The 19,162-nt window shown below is 43.2% G+C and overlaps 1 protein-coding gene across 3 annotated transcripts in view; it reads left to right on the top strand.

Moving 5' to 3' along the window:
- LOC112557454 (ETS translocation variant 1-like) overlaps positions 1–19,162 on the top strand; it is an 82,003-nt gene that overhangs the window by 47,929 nt on the left and 14,912 nt on the right. Inside the window, exons 5-6 of one of the 3 annotated variants that reach the window (XM_025227319.1) lie at positions 1,822–2,198; positions 9,770–9,856. In XM_025227319.1, the coding sequence (XP_025083104.1) occupies positions 1,822–2,198; positions 9,770–9,856 (464 nt within the window). Of the gene's footprint in view, positions 1–1,818; positions 2,199–9,769; positions 9,857–19,162 lie in introns of all 3 variants that reach the window. The other 2 variants (XM_025227318.1, XM_025227320.1) reach the window with 2 other exon arrangements.

Genomic DNA, 19,162 nt, shown 5'->3' with positions numbered 1-19,162 from the left:
AAAAAAGAAGAAAAAACAACCTTACACCTGAAGTGGCCTTTTAAGTTCTTAATGATCCCATGAATAACATTTTGATCTTGCCTCGACTTGTGAACTCACTGCAAACTTTGAAGTACGTTTGATGCACTTTTACGATTTTTTGGTTTTATTTTTTGCCTCAGCCATTCTGTCCGCTGCTTCTGTTCCCGATGCAGAGACTGACAGTCATGTTTCCTTCCCATCCCCACCATTTCTAAGACAGAAATGGATGTCGGCGCGGCTTTAAAAAAAAACCAAAAACAAAACAAAAAACCCTCCACAACAATGGAACTCATGGCCATCGCCCAGTATCTTTGTTCCCAGAAATTTCGTACACACACATGAGCGCGTGCGCGCGAACACACACACGCACAGAGCAACGAGCGGTGGTCGAGAGGCGTCCAAAGAGCCAAACGTGATAGCAAAACTCGCGACTTCAAGGCATTTCAGATGGCTTTCTGTTTCCATGGAAACCGTACTTTTGATAGTGTCCCCTACGGTGTGAAATCGCCGTCCTGTCCACAGAGGAGGGGCGGGGGGAAAAGTGGAGGCAGAGTGGGTGGTGGTCGTGCCAGGGAGGGAAGGAATGTAGGACGGGTGGAGGGGGAGAGAAGGGAAGGGAAGGGAAAGAAGCCACAGATCTATCCTCTTGCCTCGTGGCTGCGGTTAGCTAGCTACACCCTGCATCCCACCTTGCACTGGCGAGAGGACTGTAGCTCTGTGGCTTTCCTGGCGCGAGACCAGCGCGAGAAATTCACGGTTCCATCTGTTCTGCAAGGCTGTCATTTTCTGGCCTCAATAGCCCTTTCGGCCGCGCAGGAGCAAAGGCTTCGAATTTACGGCAGCTCTTGATCTTAGCATAATAGATTGTCACTCTTGTTTGCCTGCCTGCCTGCCTGCCTGTGTCTTTTATTCATGCGAGGGCGGTCGCGCTTCTTGTCAAGTGTTGGATGTCGTATCTGTCCTCGAACTGTGTGTCCAGTCTGCACGCTCTGCTGGCCAAAGGTTGTCTTGTGCTGTTCGTCTATCTTTATGGCCCTGCTGTTTTTGTTTTTTGTTTTTGTTTTGTTTTGTTTTTGTTTTTTTTAATTTTATTTTTGTTTTTCTGCTGTGTTTTTTAACTATGTCTCCATGAACACTATTATTAATGCCCTCCCTTGCGAGCTGCGTTAGTGTTAGTGGTGAGATATTATCGTTTCCTGTTTGGTGAGGATTTTTTGGTTGTCGCTTGTCATCTTTCTATCTTCTTTTTTTTCTTCTGTCTTTTCTTTGATTTTATTCTAAAGCACTTAAACATATCATGGTTAATTCGTGTTTTCAAGCAGGACATCTTTAAACAGTTTTACTTTGTTACTGTTACTTTATTAGCGTGACGTGTTACTTCATTACCATTAACTATTACTTCATTGTTATTACATGCTATTTTTATTGCATATTGCTTTTTTTTTTATACTGTTACCTTCATTTCGTCCTCGCGATATTTTCGATCTGAAATCTCATTTGTTCATCCACACTTAGAAGTCCTTGGCCCCACAACTCTAATCTGACAAAAAAAAAAAAAAAAAAAAAAAATAAATGAAGATAATTTTTTTTCATTCAGTAAGATCTTTTCTGACGACCAGTTCTAACACAACTGTACACATGTACACGCATGTACACATCCCACCTAACTCTCACCCACCCATATACCCCACACACGTACGGGTAGAATTGAAGGAAGACAAAGAGAAGACAGAGGGAAGAGTTGCCGTGGTCATAAGTTCTTTCATGATTTAATGACCTGGTGAACTTTGTCTGCAGCAGGTTTCCCAGGCCACACTCCGCACCCAGCAACAACGCCTTCTCCAGTCCGGGGCCGCACCCGCATCACATCACCTACCCAGCCCCACCACCACCGTCTTCACAACTGCCACTACCACAGCAGCAACCCTACCCGGCCAACCACGCCATCACAGCCTCTTACAACACCAGCGGTAGCAGCAGCAGCAGCAGTAACAGCAGTCACAGTCACTCTCTGCAGTGCAAGCCACCCGATGCGCATGACCGGAACTTTAACATGCTTCCGGTGGCCTCCAGGCATGGCGGGTACTCAGCTCCGATGGTTCCGGTGGGAGAAGACCATTCAGTGAACGTGAAACAAGAACCGCACGATAAAGGCTATGAAAATGGACAATGTTGTGGTGAGTGTGCTTTTCATTGCACTTGGAGACTGTGTGTGTGTGTGTTCCTCCCTTCTCCTCTCCTCTTCCTCGTCTTCGTCAATTATATAGAATCTCGAAGTCTTTCCTTTCACGTTTCATGGATGCCAATAGACATCTGGAAATTACTGTTGACCCTCTGAGTAGCTCACCTGCTACAGGCCTTCAAGTCGTTACTCTCTAACAAAACAAATCCATCTGTGTGTGAATGTGGGTATGCTAATCCAACCCGAAATTAGAACTCTTCTCTTGTCTTAGGATTAAAGATTCTTTATGGGCTTTTGGAAACAGTTTTCCTAGCACATGGTCAAGAACTTGTTGGAAAGGCTTGCGAAAATATTTGTCCGACAGGAAAGTTTAGATAATAATGAAACTTGCTTTTAAGTTGACAATCGTACAAGTGACTAAAGAAAATATTTTTTTAAAAACTGTGACTGGTTGATTGATAATTATCTAAATTTGTGTGTACCTTGGTGTTTGATTTTTTTGAAAACCGTACCACGCTACCTGTCTTCTGCACCATAAACAGATACTGAGTTCTGAACTCATGAACCTTAGATGGTTGAACCAAGACCTGGTGTCTTTATTTCCTGACTGCCAGCACTCGCTAACAAGTTACATTAAAACACTAAAATTAACATCCACACTCCCCAGTACCTCGCTGAAAGGAAGCTGCTGTAACACTTCATCGGAAGGCACCTCTGCTGTCAATTGTCTGCATTACAAGTGGGTGCACTTCACTCCTCCAGCGCATCCCCCACCCCACAGCCCCTCCTACCCTGGGTGCCGAGCCTGAGCAAGATCGAGGCTAGAGATGAGTAAACTCAGTGAGCGCAAGAATCTGCTGTGGACAAAATCAAAGACGCCAGATGCCCCGAAACAAAGGCCCCAGGAGTTACGTCCCCATGCTTTGTGTTTCTCCTCGCAGAAAAATACTTCAAGGGTTACCTACCCTGCCGGCGTCAAACAGGGTGATGGATGACGAGGGTGTGCAGCTTGTTGAGTAGCTAGCCCCGAAGTTTCGTCGTCTCTCGGGCCTCATAGTCGAGCCCCGAGGTTCCACAAAGTGTGTCGTCTCAGCACCAGACCTTAGGTGTTCTTGAGCGGCTCCCTGCGAACCTTCCCTTTAACCGGGGAAACAAAAGCACAAACACGGGGCTCTTGTATGTGACGATTCCCTGGAGCTGCCGTAAACAAGCACGGAGTGAAAAAAGCGTGTTGTGCTTTGATAAGTCTCTCTCGTTTGCTCTGTGTGTGTGTTTCTCTCTCGTATACACATACACTTAAGCACGCACGCGCACACGCATGCGCACACATACACATACAAAGTTCAAAGATCTGTCTTGGACAAATGCACGTGCAAGCAAACATACACAAGTGCAGGCCCGGGCACAGGCAAGGCAAGCAATACTGTATAGTCTATATACAAGCTGAGATGGACGAAACTTTCAGGATTAACACAGTTAAACGAAGGAATGGATGGATGGATAGACGAACGACAGAGAGAGAGAGATAAAGGAGGGGAGGATGAAGGGAAAGAAAATTTTGTCAATGCAGATAATATACAATCCATGGCGGGCAACTTTCTAAGACATCTGGAAAGTCTGGGCATGCGCACATTGTATTTTGAGACAAACTGTTCCCCTTCCTGTGTCATGACCTCAAGCCGGTGGCCGGCAACTACCCTCAAAGACAAGGCGATAGGGAGAGAAAGAACAGCGAAGACGAATAAGTTTCTGCTCCAGAACTGCTCCGCGAAGCCCGTGGTGCAAATCACGTGGGGTGTCCTTATTACCCCGCCACCCCACACCAACTCCCTGGTCCCCTCCCACCTCCTTAAATCTATTTTTCCCAGCAAGCCGGTTTATTTGTAATGATTACAACTTGTGATCTCTCGTTTGTATTTGGCCTGCGGCGCGAGTGCAACTGCGGAAGTACTTGGATTTCGTATAAACACACGTGATGTGCCATCTTTCAGTATGTCGACACTTCCGGTCCAACGGGCAAAATTGGGGAGGAAAAAAAAAGCTCGTCAGCTTCCGGTCTTGGCCTCGATGACTTGGAACTCTCGCTGTATTCTCTCACTGTCCGTGGCTTAGGTAATGATAAATATGAGCATAAACGGTGCGGCCAGACATCCAGCCAACAGACTGACAAAGCACAACGCCAACGGTCTGAACTCGACAGAGAACTAATTATTTAGACTCACACTCACACACACACATAGATTAGTTAATGTCAATTAATTGTTCTTTTTACTATAAAAGGGAGCATGAACTATAATTTTTAGAGTTTGAAGTATTAAAATCACATTAGAAGATGAACAAACTTTATCAATCTGGAACAAAAAAGGCATACTATTTATTAGGAATACGTTTCTTGAACTTGGTACTCGATGAACTCTGCATTATTTTTTAAGAATCAAAGATGAAGGTTCATGTGTTTTACAGATGTGAGGAAAATAATCTCGTCTGCAATAATTCTGGGTGTTATAGCACCCTGGATAGCCTGCCTCTATCTTATGAATGTCATGGCGAAAATCGTTTTTCTTCCCAAGAAGTAATTTTTGCCATATTTCTGTGTGTGTGTGTGTGTGATTTTTGGAGAGGGATGAGATGATGTAGTTTGTAGTTTTATAGCGCGCTAGTATCCGCATCACAAAGATGCGCTCAATGCGCGGTGATCCCAGCAGCCACCAAACTGCAGGTCAAATGAAAACTTCAAAAAAGTTTAAACAAGTGAGTCTTCAGATTTTTCTTGAAAGATCCAATGCTATCAGACTCCTTGGTCGAAAGGGGAAGCGAGTTCCACAAAAGCGGGGCTACATTGGAGAAGGATCTGAAACCAATGATAAAATGAGATAAAATGAGCAGCGAGGAATCCCTTGAATTCTATCATCATCGATTAAGCCAGACTGAGCCAAACATCAGTGATAACACAACTCGACTGTTGACACAAACATCACATGAAGCTGAGAAACGCACTCATCATGGCCGTCGTTTATAAAACGATGTATCTGTAGAGTTTGGCAAAATCAGCTTCGTATTCAAAAGAAATTGAAAAACATTACCGCTGTTACAAAGCGCTTTTCCCCACAAGCAAAGACAGACTCTATGCTATTTACATACATATAAACAAGCAGAAACACACACACACAACTGTCAGCCTGACGCACGCGATAGCTCCATCCTTCAAAGCTACCCGACAACAATGTCCATTCCAGCCACCTAAGGTCGTGCGGGTCAAAGTGTACGGCAGACGACCTTGTCTCCGGATCGTCCGAGTGGCTACCACCAGAGTCCAGTGTCCTCTTCCCCCCATCTCCCGTTCTCACTGAGAAGCTGACTCGGATCAAACACGATGATTGGGCAAAGGTGACAAAATTGTCCGTTATATAGGTACTTAGTACCTTTTCCTCGCATCCCTCGTCTTCCTCTTCTCACGTCGTCCGTTCCCGTCTCCCCCTGCCCTGTACCCGTTCCACCCACGCACTGACAGGAACACACGTACACACAGATGACGAAGATGTTTGATGACATTTACACACGCACTCACAGATCCAGTGCTGCATGATGAGCTTTACACACACGAACTCACGCACGTGGCGCCACCGTCGCCACACAACCGTTACCCGGCAGGTAACGGCCGCACCTTGGGTACAGTGGCTTTACCACGTCATCCACCACCCACCCTCTACCCCAGCCCCTGCCCAATTTGGCCACCAGCCACCCTGATTTACGACCAGTAGTTTCGTTTTTTTGTTCTTATTATTTGATTGCATCCATCTTTTGTGGGTGGAGGTAGCTTTAGTTTAAACTGTCGTCGCATGGATCTCGCTTCCCATTCCGCTTGTTGCCACTTTGTAAAGGCGGTTTACACAGGGCGGCTCCGGCAGGATGGCAGTGGTAAGTGTCTGCGAGACTTAGACAAAGCTCGCGGCTCGAGATAAATTCTTCCGACAAGGAGAGCTCCCCTACACCACTTGCAAGGAAATGACTTCAACACTCCCCCTCCCGCCTTTCCCCCAAAAAAAAAATACCACCAAACAAACAAAAGCCCTTAAACCTAAACCTAACAGACCTTCTTAATAACCAGATACACACCGCCAAATATGTGAGTAGAGCGAAGTAGTAAGAGATAGGTAAAACGCTCACCTTTCACCTCTGACACCTCTAGCGAGTTCAGCTCCATAGAATCTTCGCCTTCTTCACTAGTTTCTTAGAAAGACAAAGTTTAAAGGTGTGCATGGGTAAGATAAGGATCGCTAGTAATATTTAGAGCCTAAACCTGCTGTTTGAGAACTTATCTCAAGTGGAATCTGAGTGAATTGTGTTTTGTGTCGACACATGTTCCAATATGGCGCATTGACATATCGTGGGTGTTCAAACGAATAAACAGTCTCGTGTGAGCTGTGTTTGTGCTGCTGCTGTTGATAGCCTTGATGTTGTTCACAAAATATATATTTAGCTAAACTTGTCTTAAAGTATTGAGGTTTATATATAAAATCAATGATAGCTGAGGTAAACCCACCGAAACGAAATTTGTCCTTTCTCTCTCTCTCTCTCACACAGAGTCCCTTAACAAAAGCTTTTTTTATAACACAGCATTGCTCAGATTGTCCCAACAAAAAGCAAGAAAATTAATAAGAAATCATCTTGAATTCGTTTTTGATTTGTCTTATGCGAGTTTGTCAGAATTTCCTTGGAAAAAAATATATATATACCTCCACATTTAAATCTCGGTTGATTAGTCTGAACGGCTGCACAACACAAAAGTTCTATGACGGTCGAGGTCGAGGTGGAGCAAGGCGCCCTGAGTGACTACAGAGTTGAATATTTCCGGTTTCATACAAGTGCAACTTGTGTCACAAGTGCTACAACCATCCTCACAGCCATCAACACTATCATCACCGCACAGCCATCAACACACCGTTATTACACACCTGTCAACGTCACCATGGTTACCTGCACTCTCGCGCTTGCTCGCTCTTTCTCTGAACTCACTCACAAGAGGCTTGACAAAAAGCATTAGTGCAATATGAAATAATATATATTAAGCTGTTATAAATGTCAGTGGGGCTTTCAACAAAGGTTGCAGACTGCATGACTAGGAATGTTAGTTTTAATACTAAAAACAGGATTACCTCCTCGTGTTCGAATGGTTTGATGAAGAATAAATAAACAAAAGAAAAGCTCCTGAATTGGTAAAAAAAAAAAAAAAAAATAGTAAAGCGGTCAGTCCATCATAAATAAAATGTAAAGATCTGCTACTACTACTTTGCTTGAGGAATTTCGACTCATGTTTGCAGAATGAAGTACAGATGTTATAAGAATTATATTCTATTTGTTTACTGACTTTATTTGCAAAGTTGTCGAGCCGATCTATATGATATACACACAAGCACACTCAGAAAATTTTCTCACACCTTTACTGTAGCCAGTCTATTGGAAGCAATTAAAAAAATGTTATGTCATGGCTCTTCCTCTCAATTTGTCTTCTCTTTCTGTCACCATTGTTTCTGTCTCGCGCTCTTTTTCTCTGTTTTGCTCTTTCTCTCCCTAATTTTTTTTCACTCTCTCTCGTCTCTCTTCCTTCCTCTGTCCCTGAACTTTTCTCACGGTCCAATGGCCACAGAGTCCTGCAAAACAACGCCGGTGCCATCTTACTATAGCCGCACGAGACTAGTTCCAGTCTCAGCTTCCCACCTCTGACCGACCGAAGACTGGAAAGACTTGGTGTCTGACAGCCGCAGAATAGCTTCGCGACGAGAAGTCCACTGTATTTCTATCAAGCTTGTCATCAGGTCTTGTAAGACCACCGCATCCCTGTCACGGAGGGGAACTGTCCACACACTCACGGTCCGCCCTTCCCCCGTCGGCGCGCGCGCGCTGCTGTCAATCAAGTAAATCGGGGTAGCGACCCTCCACAGCCACGGATGGGAGGCACATCATAAAACTGTGGGATTGTAACTGCTCTTTGACAAAAATCTTTGTTGTTGAAAAGTTTGGCGAGCATCGTCCAGCAGACTATCCACCTCGGGTGTCTTCTAGCTTTTAGCTCGGGTACCCGCCTTCTGAGAGAAATGTTCCGAAGCTAGAAGCTGCGTGGTTAGTGGGTGAGTTTGGTTGAGTGGAGGTTGTGGTCTGAAGATACCTCCAAAGATTTTTTGGACTATATTTCTGGACTGAGATTGGTGATGGGAGGTGTGGGATCAAGCGCATTGAAGCTTTGTATGGGAGCACCAAAAGTTTCACGCTCTCCTATTTTCGTGAAATTGTTAGCAAACGAATGTTTTGACACTCGTCTGCCGAGGTGAAAAGACCAATAAACCAAACTGAACCTGAAGATAACTGACTGAACTCTTTCGTCAGTCAACAATTATTACTTTTGAGTTCCAATAATTATCATGCAATACCCTTGTCCCCACCCCGTTCCTGACACACCCTACCCCTACAAGTCTCTGATTTTCACACAGACCCAGTGCGTACCTCGGCTCCCACGGGAAGAAAAAAAAAGAGACCCATTACGATTGAAATCCGGGTGAAGCTTAGTTTGATGAGAGAAAGTAAATGAGCAATCCAAACTTCATTTCGACTCAATCATTGGTTAGCCTTTCCCGCCTCCCACAGAGAAGAGTGTCGTGACAAGAGCGATAAATCTAAATCCCTTTGTTTGTCGCTACGTCTGGGGGGAACTGAAACAGACCACTACCTTCACTGTTCCTCCCTGTGGCCTGCTGCCCTCTCTGGTGAAGCAACACAAAAAGATGGGCTTAAGTTTAGAAAACCGTTGGACTATTGGAGGAATATATACTTAGCCAAACACTGGTGGAAGAGGCAGCAACTCTTGGCCCGGAAATGAGGGAGAATTACATTTGTTGTGTCTTTCCTAGTTGAGGAAAGAAAGAGAGAGAGGGAGGAAAAGAGAAAGAAATCAGACATAGAGTGTAGCATAAGGCTAGAAAAGTTTATGTTCCGAGAATTGAATGAGGATGGCAAGGACGGGCCGGGAGGATCTGCTTGGAGAGGGTTGATTGCCAAAGCACAAGTCTGATCTGTTAGGCTTGTTGGATGAGTTATGTAGTCGCTTGCCTCCTTTCTAATTTATTTATTGCAATGCTGATGAGTTTGTGTGTGAGGATGGGGTGTGCTTTGTGTATGGAATATCTGTCTCGTTGACTGTATACGGACAGAAGTATTTGACAGACAGACAGACAGACAGACAGACAGACAGACAGACAGACAGACAGACAGACAGACAGACAGACAGACAGACAGACAGACAGACAGACAGACAGACAGACAGACAAAATTTGAAAGAGTATTTAAATCATAGAAATATCAACTGAGAATACTTTTATATGAATTTGTGAGAGTAAGTAGCGTGTGTGTGTGTGTGTATGTGTGTGTGTGTGTGTGTTTGTATGTACGCACTATTGTCTCACTCACCTGTACAAACACTTACAAACACTAGCCAGTTGCATAAGTTGCCCGCTCTTGCCTGCAGTTGCTTCTCTCCCAAGAGTTTTGCTTTGTTTGTTTGTTTACTCCTAGGCGTGCCGCACCCGTATGACAATCCCATGCGGTACTTTTACCCTGACGACTCTGCGTATTTATCCCACCTCCGAGAGAAACACAAAGGTTGGTGTCAGACAACTGAGTCTGTTTATCTTTGTCACACTCTTGTAGAGCTCAGTCTTCACCACCCTGGCGTCCTCACAATGTTTAGTCTCCATGACTTACAAACCACTCACTGCTCTGTCGTCTGTCATTCTCTAGTGTATTCAAGTGGGTACATGTATTTTAAAACCACTTTTGTTTTAAGATGATAAGCTGTTTTAATCCATTTTTTATGAGCATGTATTGTTTTGAGAAAGACAGAGACTCGGGTATTTCTCAGGGTGTTTTTTTGAACATTAGCGACATCGGCTGCGCATGCGCGGACCAACAGCTCACTCCCATCTCCAACCTGTGTGTATTAGAGATGATGGCGCAGTCGGGTAAGATATTTGGGGTACCACAGTTGAGGAGGTCATCTTCCTCAGGCCTACTGAATCGATTTCTCAAAAATTGGTCAACTTTGCACGCGCCTTTTTTTTTAACATTTGGGAAAAATTGTTACAAACGGCAGACGATAAAACTGCAGATATACACAAGAAATTACTTTAGAACTTAAGATCATAAATAAGAGATGACAGCAGAGATTACTTCAAGTGCTCCTCCATGAAAGGAATAAGAATGCCGATGATGCACATGAAAATATTTTGAAAGGCGAGCATAAAATAAATTACAACTAAAGTAAATGACTAAGAAAAAAATTTACCAGTGGAAACGCACCGAATAACTCAATACTGCATCTTGTCCAAACAATTAAGCCGGTGGGTTGCATCGTGCAAATAAAACCAACAACATCCAATCAGAACTCACAACCCATTTTTTTTTTTAAGGAAAAAAAAAAGTCAAGTAACAGCGAAATTAGATAAAAATAGACACAAGTCAGGTTTTGAAATTTTGTTGGCGAAGGAGAGTTAGTAAAAAGAGTATTTACATATCGAGTGACTGAAAATATTGCAGAAATAGTGAGTTATGAGCAAATGGAGTTTACAGACGGTGTTAAGAAAGTGAACTGGAAAAAAATGATATCTTCAATTTTCTAGCACCGCGCTGGTTTTTGCATCAATCGACTGCAACTTCTTTAAACGACTTCACTGACCTGACGACAGGGACGATGTCGACTGTGGAAAACTTGTTTCTAGTAGACAAGGGTTTGTCGCTTAGGTTTGGGTGACGAGAGGTTTGTCAAGAAAACAGTTTTATTTCGTAAGGATTTAGTCTACAATGGTGGGTCTTTATTATCTTTATTATGTTGGGTCTGTCTGTCTGTTTGTCGCATGCGTGTCCGTGTGTATGTGCGTGCGCAAGAGTATGCATAGGTGTGTGGATATGCTGGTCTGCCTGTCTGTCAGTATTTCTCAGTGATGAAAGAGATAGTGTGTGTGTGTACGTGTGTGTGCTTAGAATCCCTTTCATCCTTCTCTCTTTTTTCCTCTCTCTCTCTCACACACACACACAGAGCACCTATCTACGATTTCCCGACAGCGCTATGACAAACTAATGAAGCTGTTTTTCGCAAACTTCACCATCGTCTCTTCCGGTAGCGATGCAGCGCCCTCATTCACGTCGTGGCTTAATAGAGGGAGTTAATCTGTGGTGAACAGACCTCTTAGCCAAACGATAATGGTACTGCTGGCATTTGTTGCACACTCCAAGCAAGCCCCCATTTGCCTCCATCTCCGCTCCTTTGGTCTGCCTGTCCCCGCTCCTGTCTCCTGTGGGCACTGTGTGGGCACTGTGTGGGCACTGTGTGGGCACTGTGTGGGCACTGTGTGGGCAGTGTGTCTACCTGCTGCTTACATACCGTCGTTTACTGGACCTTGCATGGTGCCCGTGCTCTCGCTGATGGACTTGCTGCGCTAGTGAGACCCATTAAAGTGGCAGGAGATTCATTGTTTTGCTCTTCAGACCCAAAGTCGTTGTACAGTAGGTCCATGAGTATGTCCTTGTCAACTCCAGGCATCTATTCTTTGTACACAACGGAAATGAACGGAGTCTGATGGTGGAGGCGTGGACTTACACAAGCGGGTAGGAGAAGTATTTCAAAACAACCAACACGAATGCCACGTCAAAGTCTTGGTTAGACGCAAAGCAAAAGAAGAAGAAAAGAAAGAAAAAAGACTATTTTATGAAAACAGAAGTCAAGACAAAAAGAATGAAGAAAAGACTGAATGAAAGAATAATAAAATAGAATATACTTTACTTATACTCACTTTCTCCACATGTAATAAGACATCACATTCGTAAGACATCTATCACGCCTAACGGTTCTTTGTGATGAGCTTCCGAGCGAACGTGAGTCGTAGCAGGTCAGACACCTGTCCCAAAGCTACAGGTGAGCATAAACTTTTATCGTTCACACCTGAGCTGCGCGGTCCTTTGTCTGGACAACAGCGTTCAAACTGCCAGGAGCTCGACACCTCCTACCATTCACTTTTTTGTTGTGGAGGTGGTATGGCAAATCCTAGTGGTCTGGTTACTGATGCTGTACATACATTGTCTTCCTGGCAGATGTCGGAGTTAGTTTCACCAACCCCTATAGTCAGCATGCAGGTAAAATTATTCTGTCCTAAACCTACAGGGTCCATTGGACAACAATGGAAAAATTATAAATCAGAATTTTTAACCTCGGAAGAGCTCTTAAAATTCGACTTTAACACGGTCTTGTCGCCATAACTGAGAACTAAATATGTCAGCTTCTCTGGTCTGTGACCAATATCTGTGTGGAAACAATTTTAAATTCAGTTTAACGTGGAAATGATTGGTGTGGGACGATATCTTAAAGAAATATTTACTGAATATAAACCCATCGTTTCCCCTGTCGTGTGGGTTATTTCCGTCTCAAGTTCTCGGTTGGATTACAAATGTTATCTTCATAAGTACAAGTGTGTCGACTGCTAAGTACCTGCCATGCTATATTTCCCATCTATATTTTCTGCATCTTCTGAACTTTCCTGTCAGGCTCAATAAATGTTATCTTTTCCTGATGCAAAAGTATTGCCAAACGTGAGCTTATTGATGGAAGAGGGAAACAAGGGGATGTTATTACTGATTAAGACAGAGAAAGAGAGGGAAAAGAGAGTCAGGAGTAAAACGAAAAAAAAAATGAAGAAGAAAATGGACGCACGCGCGCAAGCATACGACAGTTTCAAGACGAAAGAAACGTTAAAAAAAAAAAAAAGAAGAAAGAGATGAGGCAGGGAAACAAGAAAATGAGCAGAACAAACCATAAGATATTGTAAAAGAAAGAAAAAGAAAAAGATACTATAGCAGTATTAGAGTATCTAATCCACAGAGAAAGAGACGGAGGAGGGGTTTGACAGAGACAGAGACGACTAGAGAAAGAGAGACATCAGTAACTCAGAGAGAACAGCGACATCAAATCAATTCACTCGATTCAGACCCAGAGAGAGACAGAGACACACATGGAGAGACAGACACTTGACATCTTTGCTGTTGTTAACTTTATCACTATAAAAAAGCCAAGCAGAATATAAAACTGAACTTTTCGTCGGTTCGATTCCAGGACTACATCTGTGACCGTCAGGCACCAGATATTTATGTCTGACCATCATACCTGTGTACTCTAACTGTAAACATATCAGGATATATCGCATGTGGTAATATAATTCTTTTCTCCTTATTTTTACACATGTTTTTGCATAAGTAACATGTATCGACACATGACTTCCTATATTACACTAAGTTTTCTTCGTGGATGGCAACAGCGATCGCAGTAGATGGGATGGAGGTATAACTGATGTTTCAAGCCGAGCCAAGGCTTTATCACAGTCAAGCAAGCTTTCATCTTAATAATGGAAGAGCTCTAGGAAGTATAGAAGTTGCGTCAGTAGCAAGAACATGAATTCTTCCTAATTTGTTTTCTCACCTTTCACCCAAACAAACTACTGCATTGGTGTTTTGGGATCGAAGTAATAGTCAAACCTGACTCTACTTCCCCTCCTCTCCCCAAAAAAAAAAAAATTAATTTTAAAACCCTACCTATCTCTACTTGAACAAAAGATGTGCACAGAGCAGCATCCATATTTGGAAACTCGAGGTGTACCGTAGAATAACGGTACGACTGGCGCCTTTGTTTGCCTACGAATTCGGTTCATCGCCCTTGCGTTTCCTGAAGACCTTTAGAAAGGGCGGTTAATCCCGCTTATGCCCTGACATCGATCGCCTCGCTTGGGCCAGCAGGCATTGGGGGTGGAGGGGAGGAGGTGGTGTGTGTGGGGGGGGGGGGGAAGAGGAGGAGGAGGAGAAAGCGGTGGGGCAGCCCATGATGGAGCTAGTTATCTCAAGGCATTGTGCGGTCCGCTTTTGCTGGCATTTTGTCTTCTGTGGTCTTTCCTGCGCTCGAGAAATTGTGTATGAAGAAATGCAATTATCTGATCACTTTTTTCTGCTGGCTGACTGATGCAGAAAAAACGATTTTCTCTATCCTTTCCCTCTCTCTCTCTCTCTCACTCTCACACACACGCGTGCGCGTTCATGTGTGTGTGTGTGTGTGTGTTGCATGCTCGCGTGCTCCTGTTTGCGCGTTCGATCATGAAAGAACAAAAGACTGAAGGTATTGCTTATGCTTTGTGAGTGGTCATCAAATGCCAAAAACAAACAAACAAACAGTCAACCAACCAACCACCCAAACAAACAAACAAACAAACAAGCAAACAAACAAACAGTCAACCAACCAACCAACCAACCACCAACCAACCAACCAAACCAACCAACCAACCAAACAACCGACAACCAACAACAAACAAACAAACAAACAAACAAACAAAAACAAACAAACAAACAAACACACAAACAACCAAAAAAGTAACGAGCTCATTCAAAGGATACTTATCACACCGGCGGCTTTTACAACTGCTATATCCAACTGTCTTGAAATGGTGTCTCGATATCCCCTCGTTAGCTTCAACTTCAGAACGGCTGTCCATCCATCCTTGTATCCATCTCTGTCGGGTCCGGTGTCGCTTTACCTTTTGTCCCCTCCACCCAGTCTCTACTCCCTTCCACCCGCCGCACTCTCGCTGCTCATTAACCCCTTCTGTCCACATCCCGCTGCTCTGTTTCTGCGTCTGTCCACTTGCCCGGCAGTCTTTCTTTCTGTCTCTCTCTCTCTTTTCGCTCGTTCTGGCGCACTGGTCGCTGGGACGGCTTGTCGAGCCGACTACTCCATCAATCACACCTAATACAGGTTTCGATTACCACTTATTAATTATTCACTTTGACCCGTAATGCGGGTCAAACGCGCGAGTGGGGCCGGGATAATGCTGCAGCGCCAGCGTTCACGTCGCTCCTGTCGTCGGCACAGCTTCTATTCTCTAATTATCGCTGGCTGTTGCTTTTTCTACCTCAGCACAACATGGAAACAAACGTTTGTTTTCCGCAGCGACGATTGTTTAGTAAAACGAATTGTGTTTGTAAATGTGCTTCCAAACCTGGTGCAGCTCGACTAATCCTCAACTTGTCTGTCGTCGCTCACAGTTAACTCACTCACATGTAATTGCGACTCAAGTATTATCTGACAAAAAATTCTAAATTTGTTCATGTTTTTTCCCTAGCCAGTTTTTTTTTTCTGCTTTGCATCCTGTCATTACTGCTTATTTGATGGATAAGCTAATAGTAATAAGTAAAAATAAGGTGATGGCGTTGAACAGGATTATGACAGGCATGCGCACTCTCTCCCCCAAAACACACACACAACACACACACAAACGCGCACAGAATACAATTTCGAGATGAAACAATCGCAAAGAAAAAAAAAAGGCATGATATATGCCAGAACATACTGAAAAAAGAAAACATGTAGAACAAACCGTAAGATAGTGTAATGAAAGACAGAAAAAGAGAAGAAAAGAAAGACACACAGGAAGAAAAGGCAGCCAAGAATCCAGCTACCCATACAAACAAAATGACAAAATAGAACTGAGCAGACTCGCAGAGGATGGACAAAGGAGAACAGGTGTAAATCATACAATTAACGAATATAGACAAATTTAAGCTTTGCTTCACTTTTGTTTCCTTTTTTTAGTTTTGCGGTTGCGGGATGTGAACCGAGTCAACTGTTATTCCACGTGGAAATGCCAGTTTGTTTTTTTTTCCTTCCCCCCGTCAAACGTCTACCGTACTTTTTAAACAAGATCTGTTTGATAGTCGTCTCCCCAGTCCATAAATATTTCAGTCGCAGTCCTTTGACAGATTCTCTCCCCTCTCTCTCTCTTTAAATGTCCTTGTTTAAATAAACCAATTTCTGACAACCATTTGTGGGCGCTGCCATAGGCCGGCGTTAACTTTTTAAGAGGTGTGTGTTGATGTCCGAGAGGTCCTGCCTGCTTCTGCAGCCGCAACTTAAGACTGGGTTCGCGTGTCGAGGGGAATTAACTTTCTCCATTCACATGTGTCGATTCTCACGCGCGCTCGCGCTGTCCTCGTCATCATCAAATTTGCATGCGGTAAATGGGCACTGATTGGTTTAGTAACATTGTCCTCGATCTCTTTGCACCGCCACCACTGTTTTCGCATGTTACTTTTTCATGCCCGTCATCGCTGGCCTCGCGTGTGTGTGACCTCACTGATGGAGGTGAGCAGCAGGCACGAGGCCCCCAGCTTCCTTGTACCTATTTGGTGACAAAATACGACACACAGGTGATTACCAGTCAGGAGGGACGCGAGAACAGAGAGATAGACTGGGGGACAATGACCATCCGACATTAGATCGACAGAACAAAGTTCTATCGACGGACAGACAGAGAAACAACACACAGGTAGATAAGGGTAGAAAAATGGACAACAAACAAACCGAATATAAACATAATCATTCAGAAATGACGGAGATGTGAAATGACCATTTCTAATTTTATTTTTTTATTATTTTATTTTTTAAAATTTTTTTATTATTTTTTTTTAATTTTTATTAATTATTATTATTTTTTAAATTTATTATTATTTTATAACTATTTTTTTATTTTTTAATTTTTTATTATTTTTTAATTTATTTTAATTTGTTATTATTATTTTTTTATTATTTTATATCAAATGTATCATAAAGGTAAAGAGGATAGCATATAATTGTATAGCTGTAGAAATATATCTATATACACCCTTTGTATAAAGAATTAGTCCAAATACAAATTAAGCCATATACCATTTTTTTAAATTTAAATTTGTAAGTGTACATCCATTTATTGATGTTTCAACGACATGAAAACAAGGACGACAATCAAGGGCACAGCACTCTTGGTGCTACCCACTCCTTTAATTCCCTTACAGGGGAGAGTAGTGTTGAAATAAGAAAACTAGTCATCACAGGTATCTGTACCATGTGTATGCGCGTGTACGCACGCCGGGAGTGCAGGAAAATATGGGAATGAGAATTATAGAAAACCCATCATCGTGTTGTTGCAAAACGAGGCAAGCAGCCCGAGCGGAACTCACTCTCGTGTCATAAGGAACGGAAATGAAGTGCATAACGTATGAGGTCACACATGAATTTCTAATCAAATAACAGAGACCTAATGGGCGGCGTGGTCAAAATGAGACCCGAGTTTGAACAATGGCAAGGAATGGCTTGTGTCAACACGATGAGGTCGGTGCAGAATCAGCGGCGAGCATCCGGGCGTGAAAAACGAGGTTAAGTATCAAGGAAAGGAGAATAACTCAGCCGTGGCGTGTTCTTGCCCAACCTCGTGGAACTGCAGCTGCAGACACGCCTTGCCTCAGATGGGTAGATGTTTATGCTCCGAAAGATAAACACATCGAGAGAGTTCTTTGACATGACAGAAAACCGCGAGTCACGAAACGAATGAACACGCTAGCCGACATATAATTAGCAGGGTTTATTTATTTATTTATTTTTGGCTTCAAGGAACGACAGAACGGCTAGCCACAAAGAACTAGACCTTCTTCCGAATAACGAAAGAGAGAAGGAAAAAAAACCCATAGGTTGTCGGTCCGTTCGTCTGTGATCACCTGACTGTATATTTTCTTCTACCAAAACCTATAGAACACTTGCTGCTTGTTTGTTCGTCTATATTGCATCGATCTGTCCATCAGCTGTCTGCTTCTTTCTCCATTTCTCTCTTTTTCATTCTCCTCCCTTTCTACGCACTAATTCCCCTCCACTATGCACCACGGCCTCGGCTCCTCCTCCCCACCATCCCACCCCCACGTTCCCTTCCGTTTCTTTGCAATCAGTCTGATTTTCCGCTTCATTCGCAAAACCAACTAAATCTCGTCGCAATGAGACTTTCTTCGTGATCTGTATTCCACGATCTTTGGTGCGCCCGCACAGAGCAAGGGACGCTGAATTCTCACGACAATTGGCGAGATTCCCCCGGGAACGAGACTCAGGCCGAAGTGGCTTTTCCAAACACCTCCAACCTGGATCACGTTTTCCATGGCCAGCCTCAAATTAAATCGAGAGCGAGCCAGAGAGAGAGAGAGGGAGAGAGGGAGGGAGAGAGAAAGTGAGAAGCGGAGAAAGAAAGGGGGAGGAAAAAGGAGAAAATAAGATCTCCAGAAGTTCCCTTCATCTTTCTCTTCCTCTCATTCGCTCATGTCTGTTCTTTCACTATCGCAACCAGCTATTGTTCCTCCTTAGCCTCTGTTTATTGCAGACAGAGCGTGTAAGGATGGATGAAGAGTAGGTTGGTGGATGGGGGCTGGGGAAGGGAGATAAGAGGAAACGGTTTGTGAGAAGCAGAAGTAATCAGAAAGGAGAACTCCAACAAGGGTTCTATTTTTTCTTTTTTTTTTTTTCATCTCCGCTTTTCTCACTTTTTAAATTAAATCTGCCAAAGTCTCAAAAGCAAACCTGAAAACTCGATTTCTTCACTTTATTCGCTTGTTGCACTTTAACATCTGAGGGATTCATCCATTCATTCATTCACAAGGGTATTTATCCTCTGATTTCTCATTTCCATTCTTACTCCCTACTTTTTTTGTGGTTTCTTTGTGTAAGTGTTTTATTTCTCTTTTCCAACTACATAGTGCCAAGAAAAGTCTTTGCTTTGTACACAGAAAAATATTTAGCTGTAAGAACACTTAAGCATTATCTTCCTGGAGTTGAAATATGTTTGACTACCAAAAGTACAATAGTTAAACTTTTACCACGACCGATTAATGAAAGAAAGTTTTGTTACAAAAATATTTTTAACTCACTGACATGAGAAAATTTTATTTCGATTGTTGATCTTCGTCACGACATTCAAACATAAAGTATGACAAGATCATCTAACTCTGGGTTCCTCATTTCAGAATGTACTTTTACAAGACAATAGAAATATCTCTTCCGGATGTCATGTAATGCTTGAAATAATA

Source organism: Pomacea canaliculata, linkage group LG2 (assembly GCF_003073045.1).
Source record: "Pomacea canaliculata isolate SZHN2017 linkage group LG2, ASM307304v1, whole genome shotgun sequence".
NCBI lineage: Eukaryota > Metazoa > Mollusca > Gastropoda > Architaenioglossa > Ampullariidae > Pomacea > Pomacea canaliculata.
This window is presented reverse-complemented; position numbering and strand designations above follow the sequence as displayed.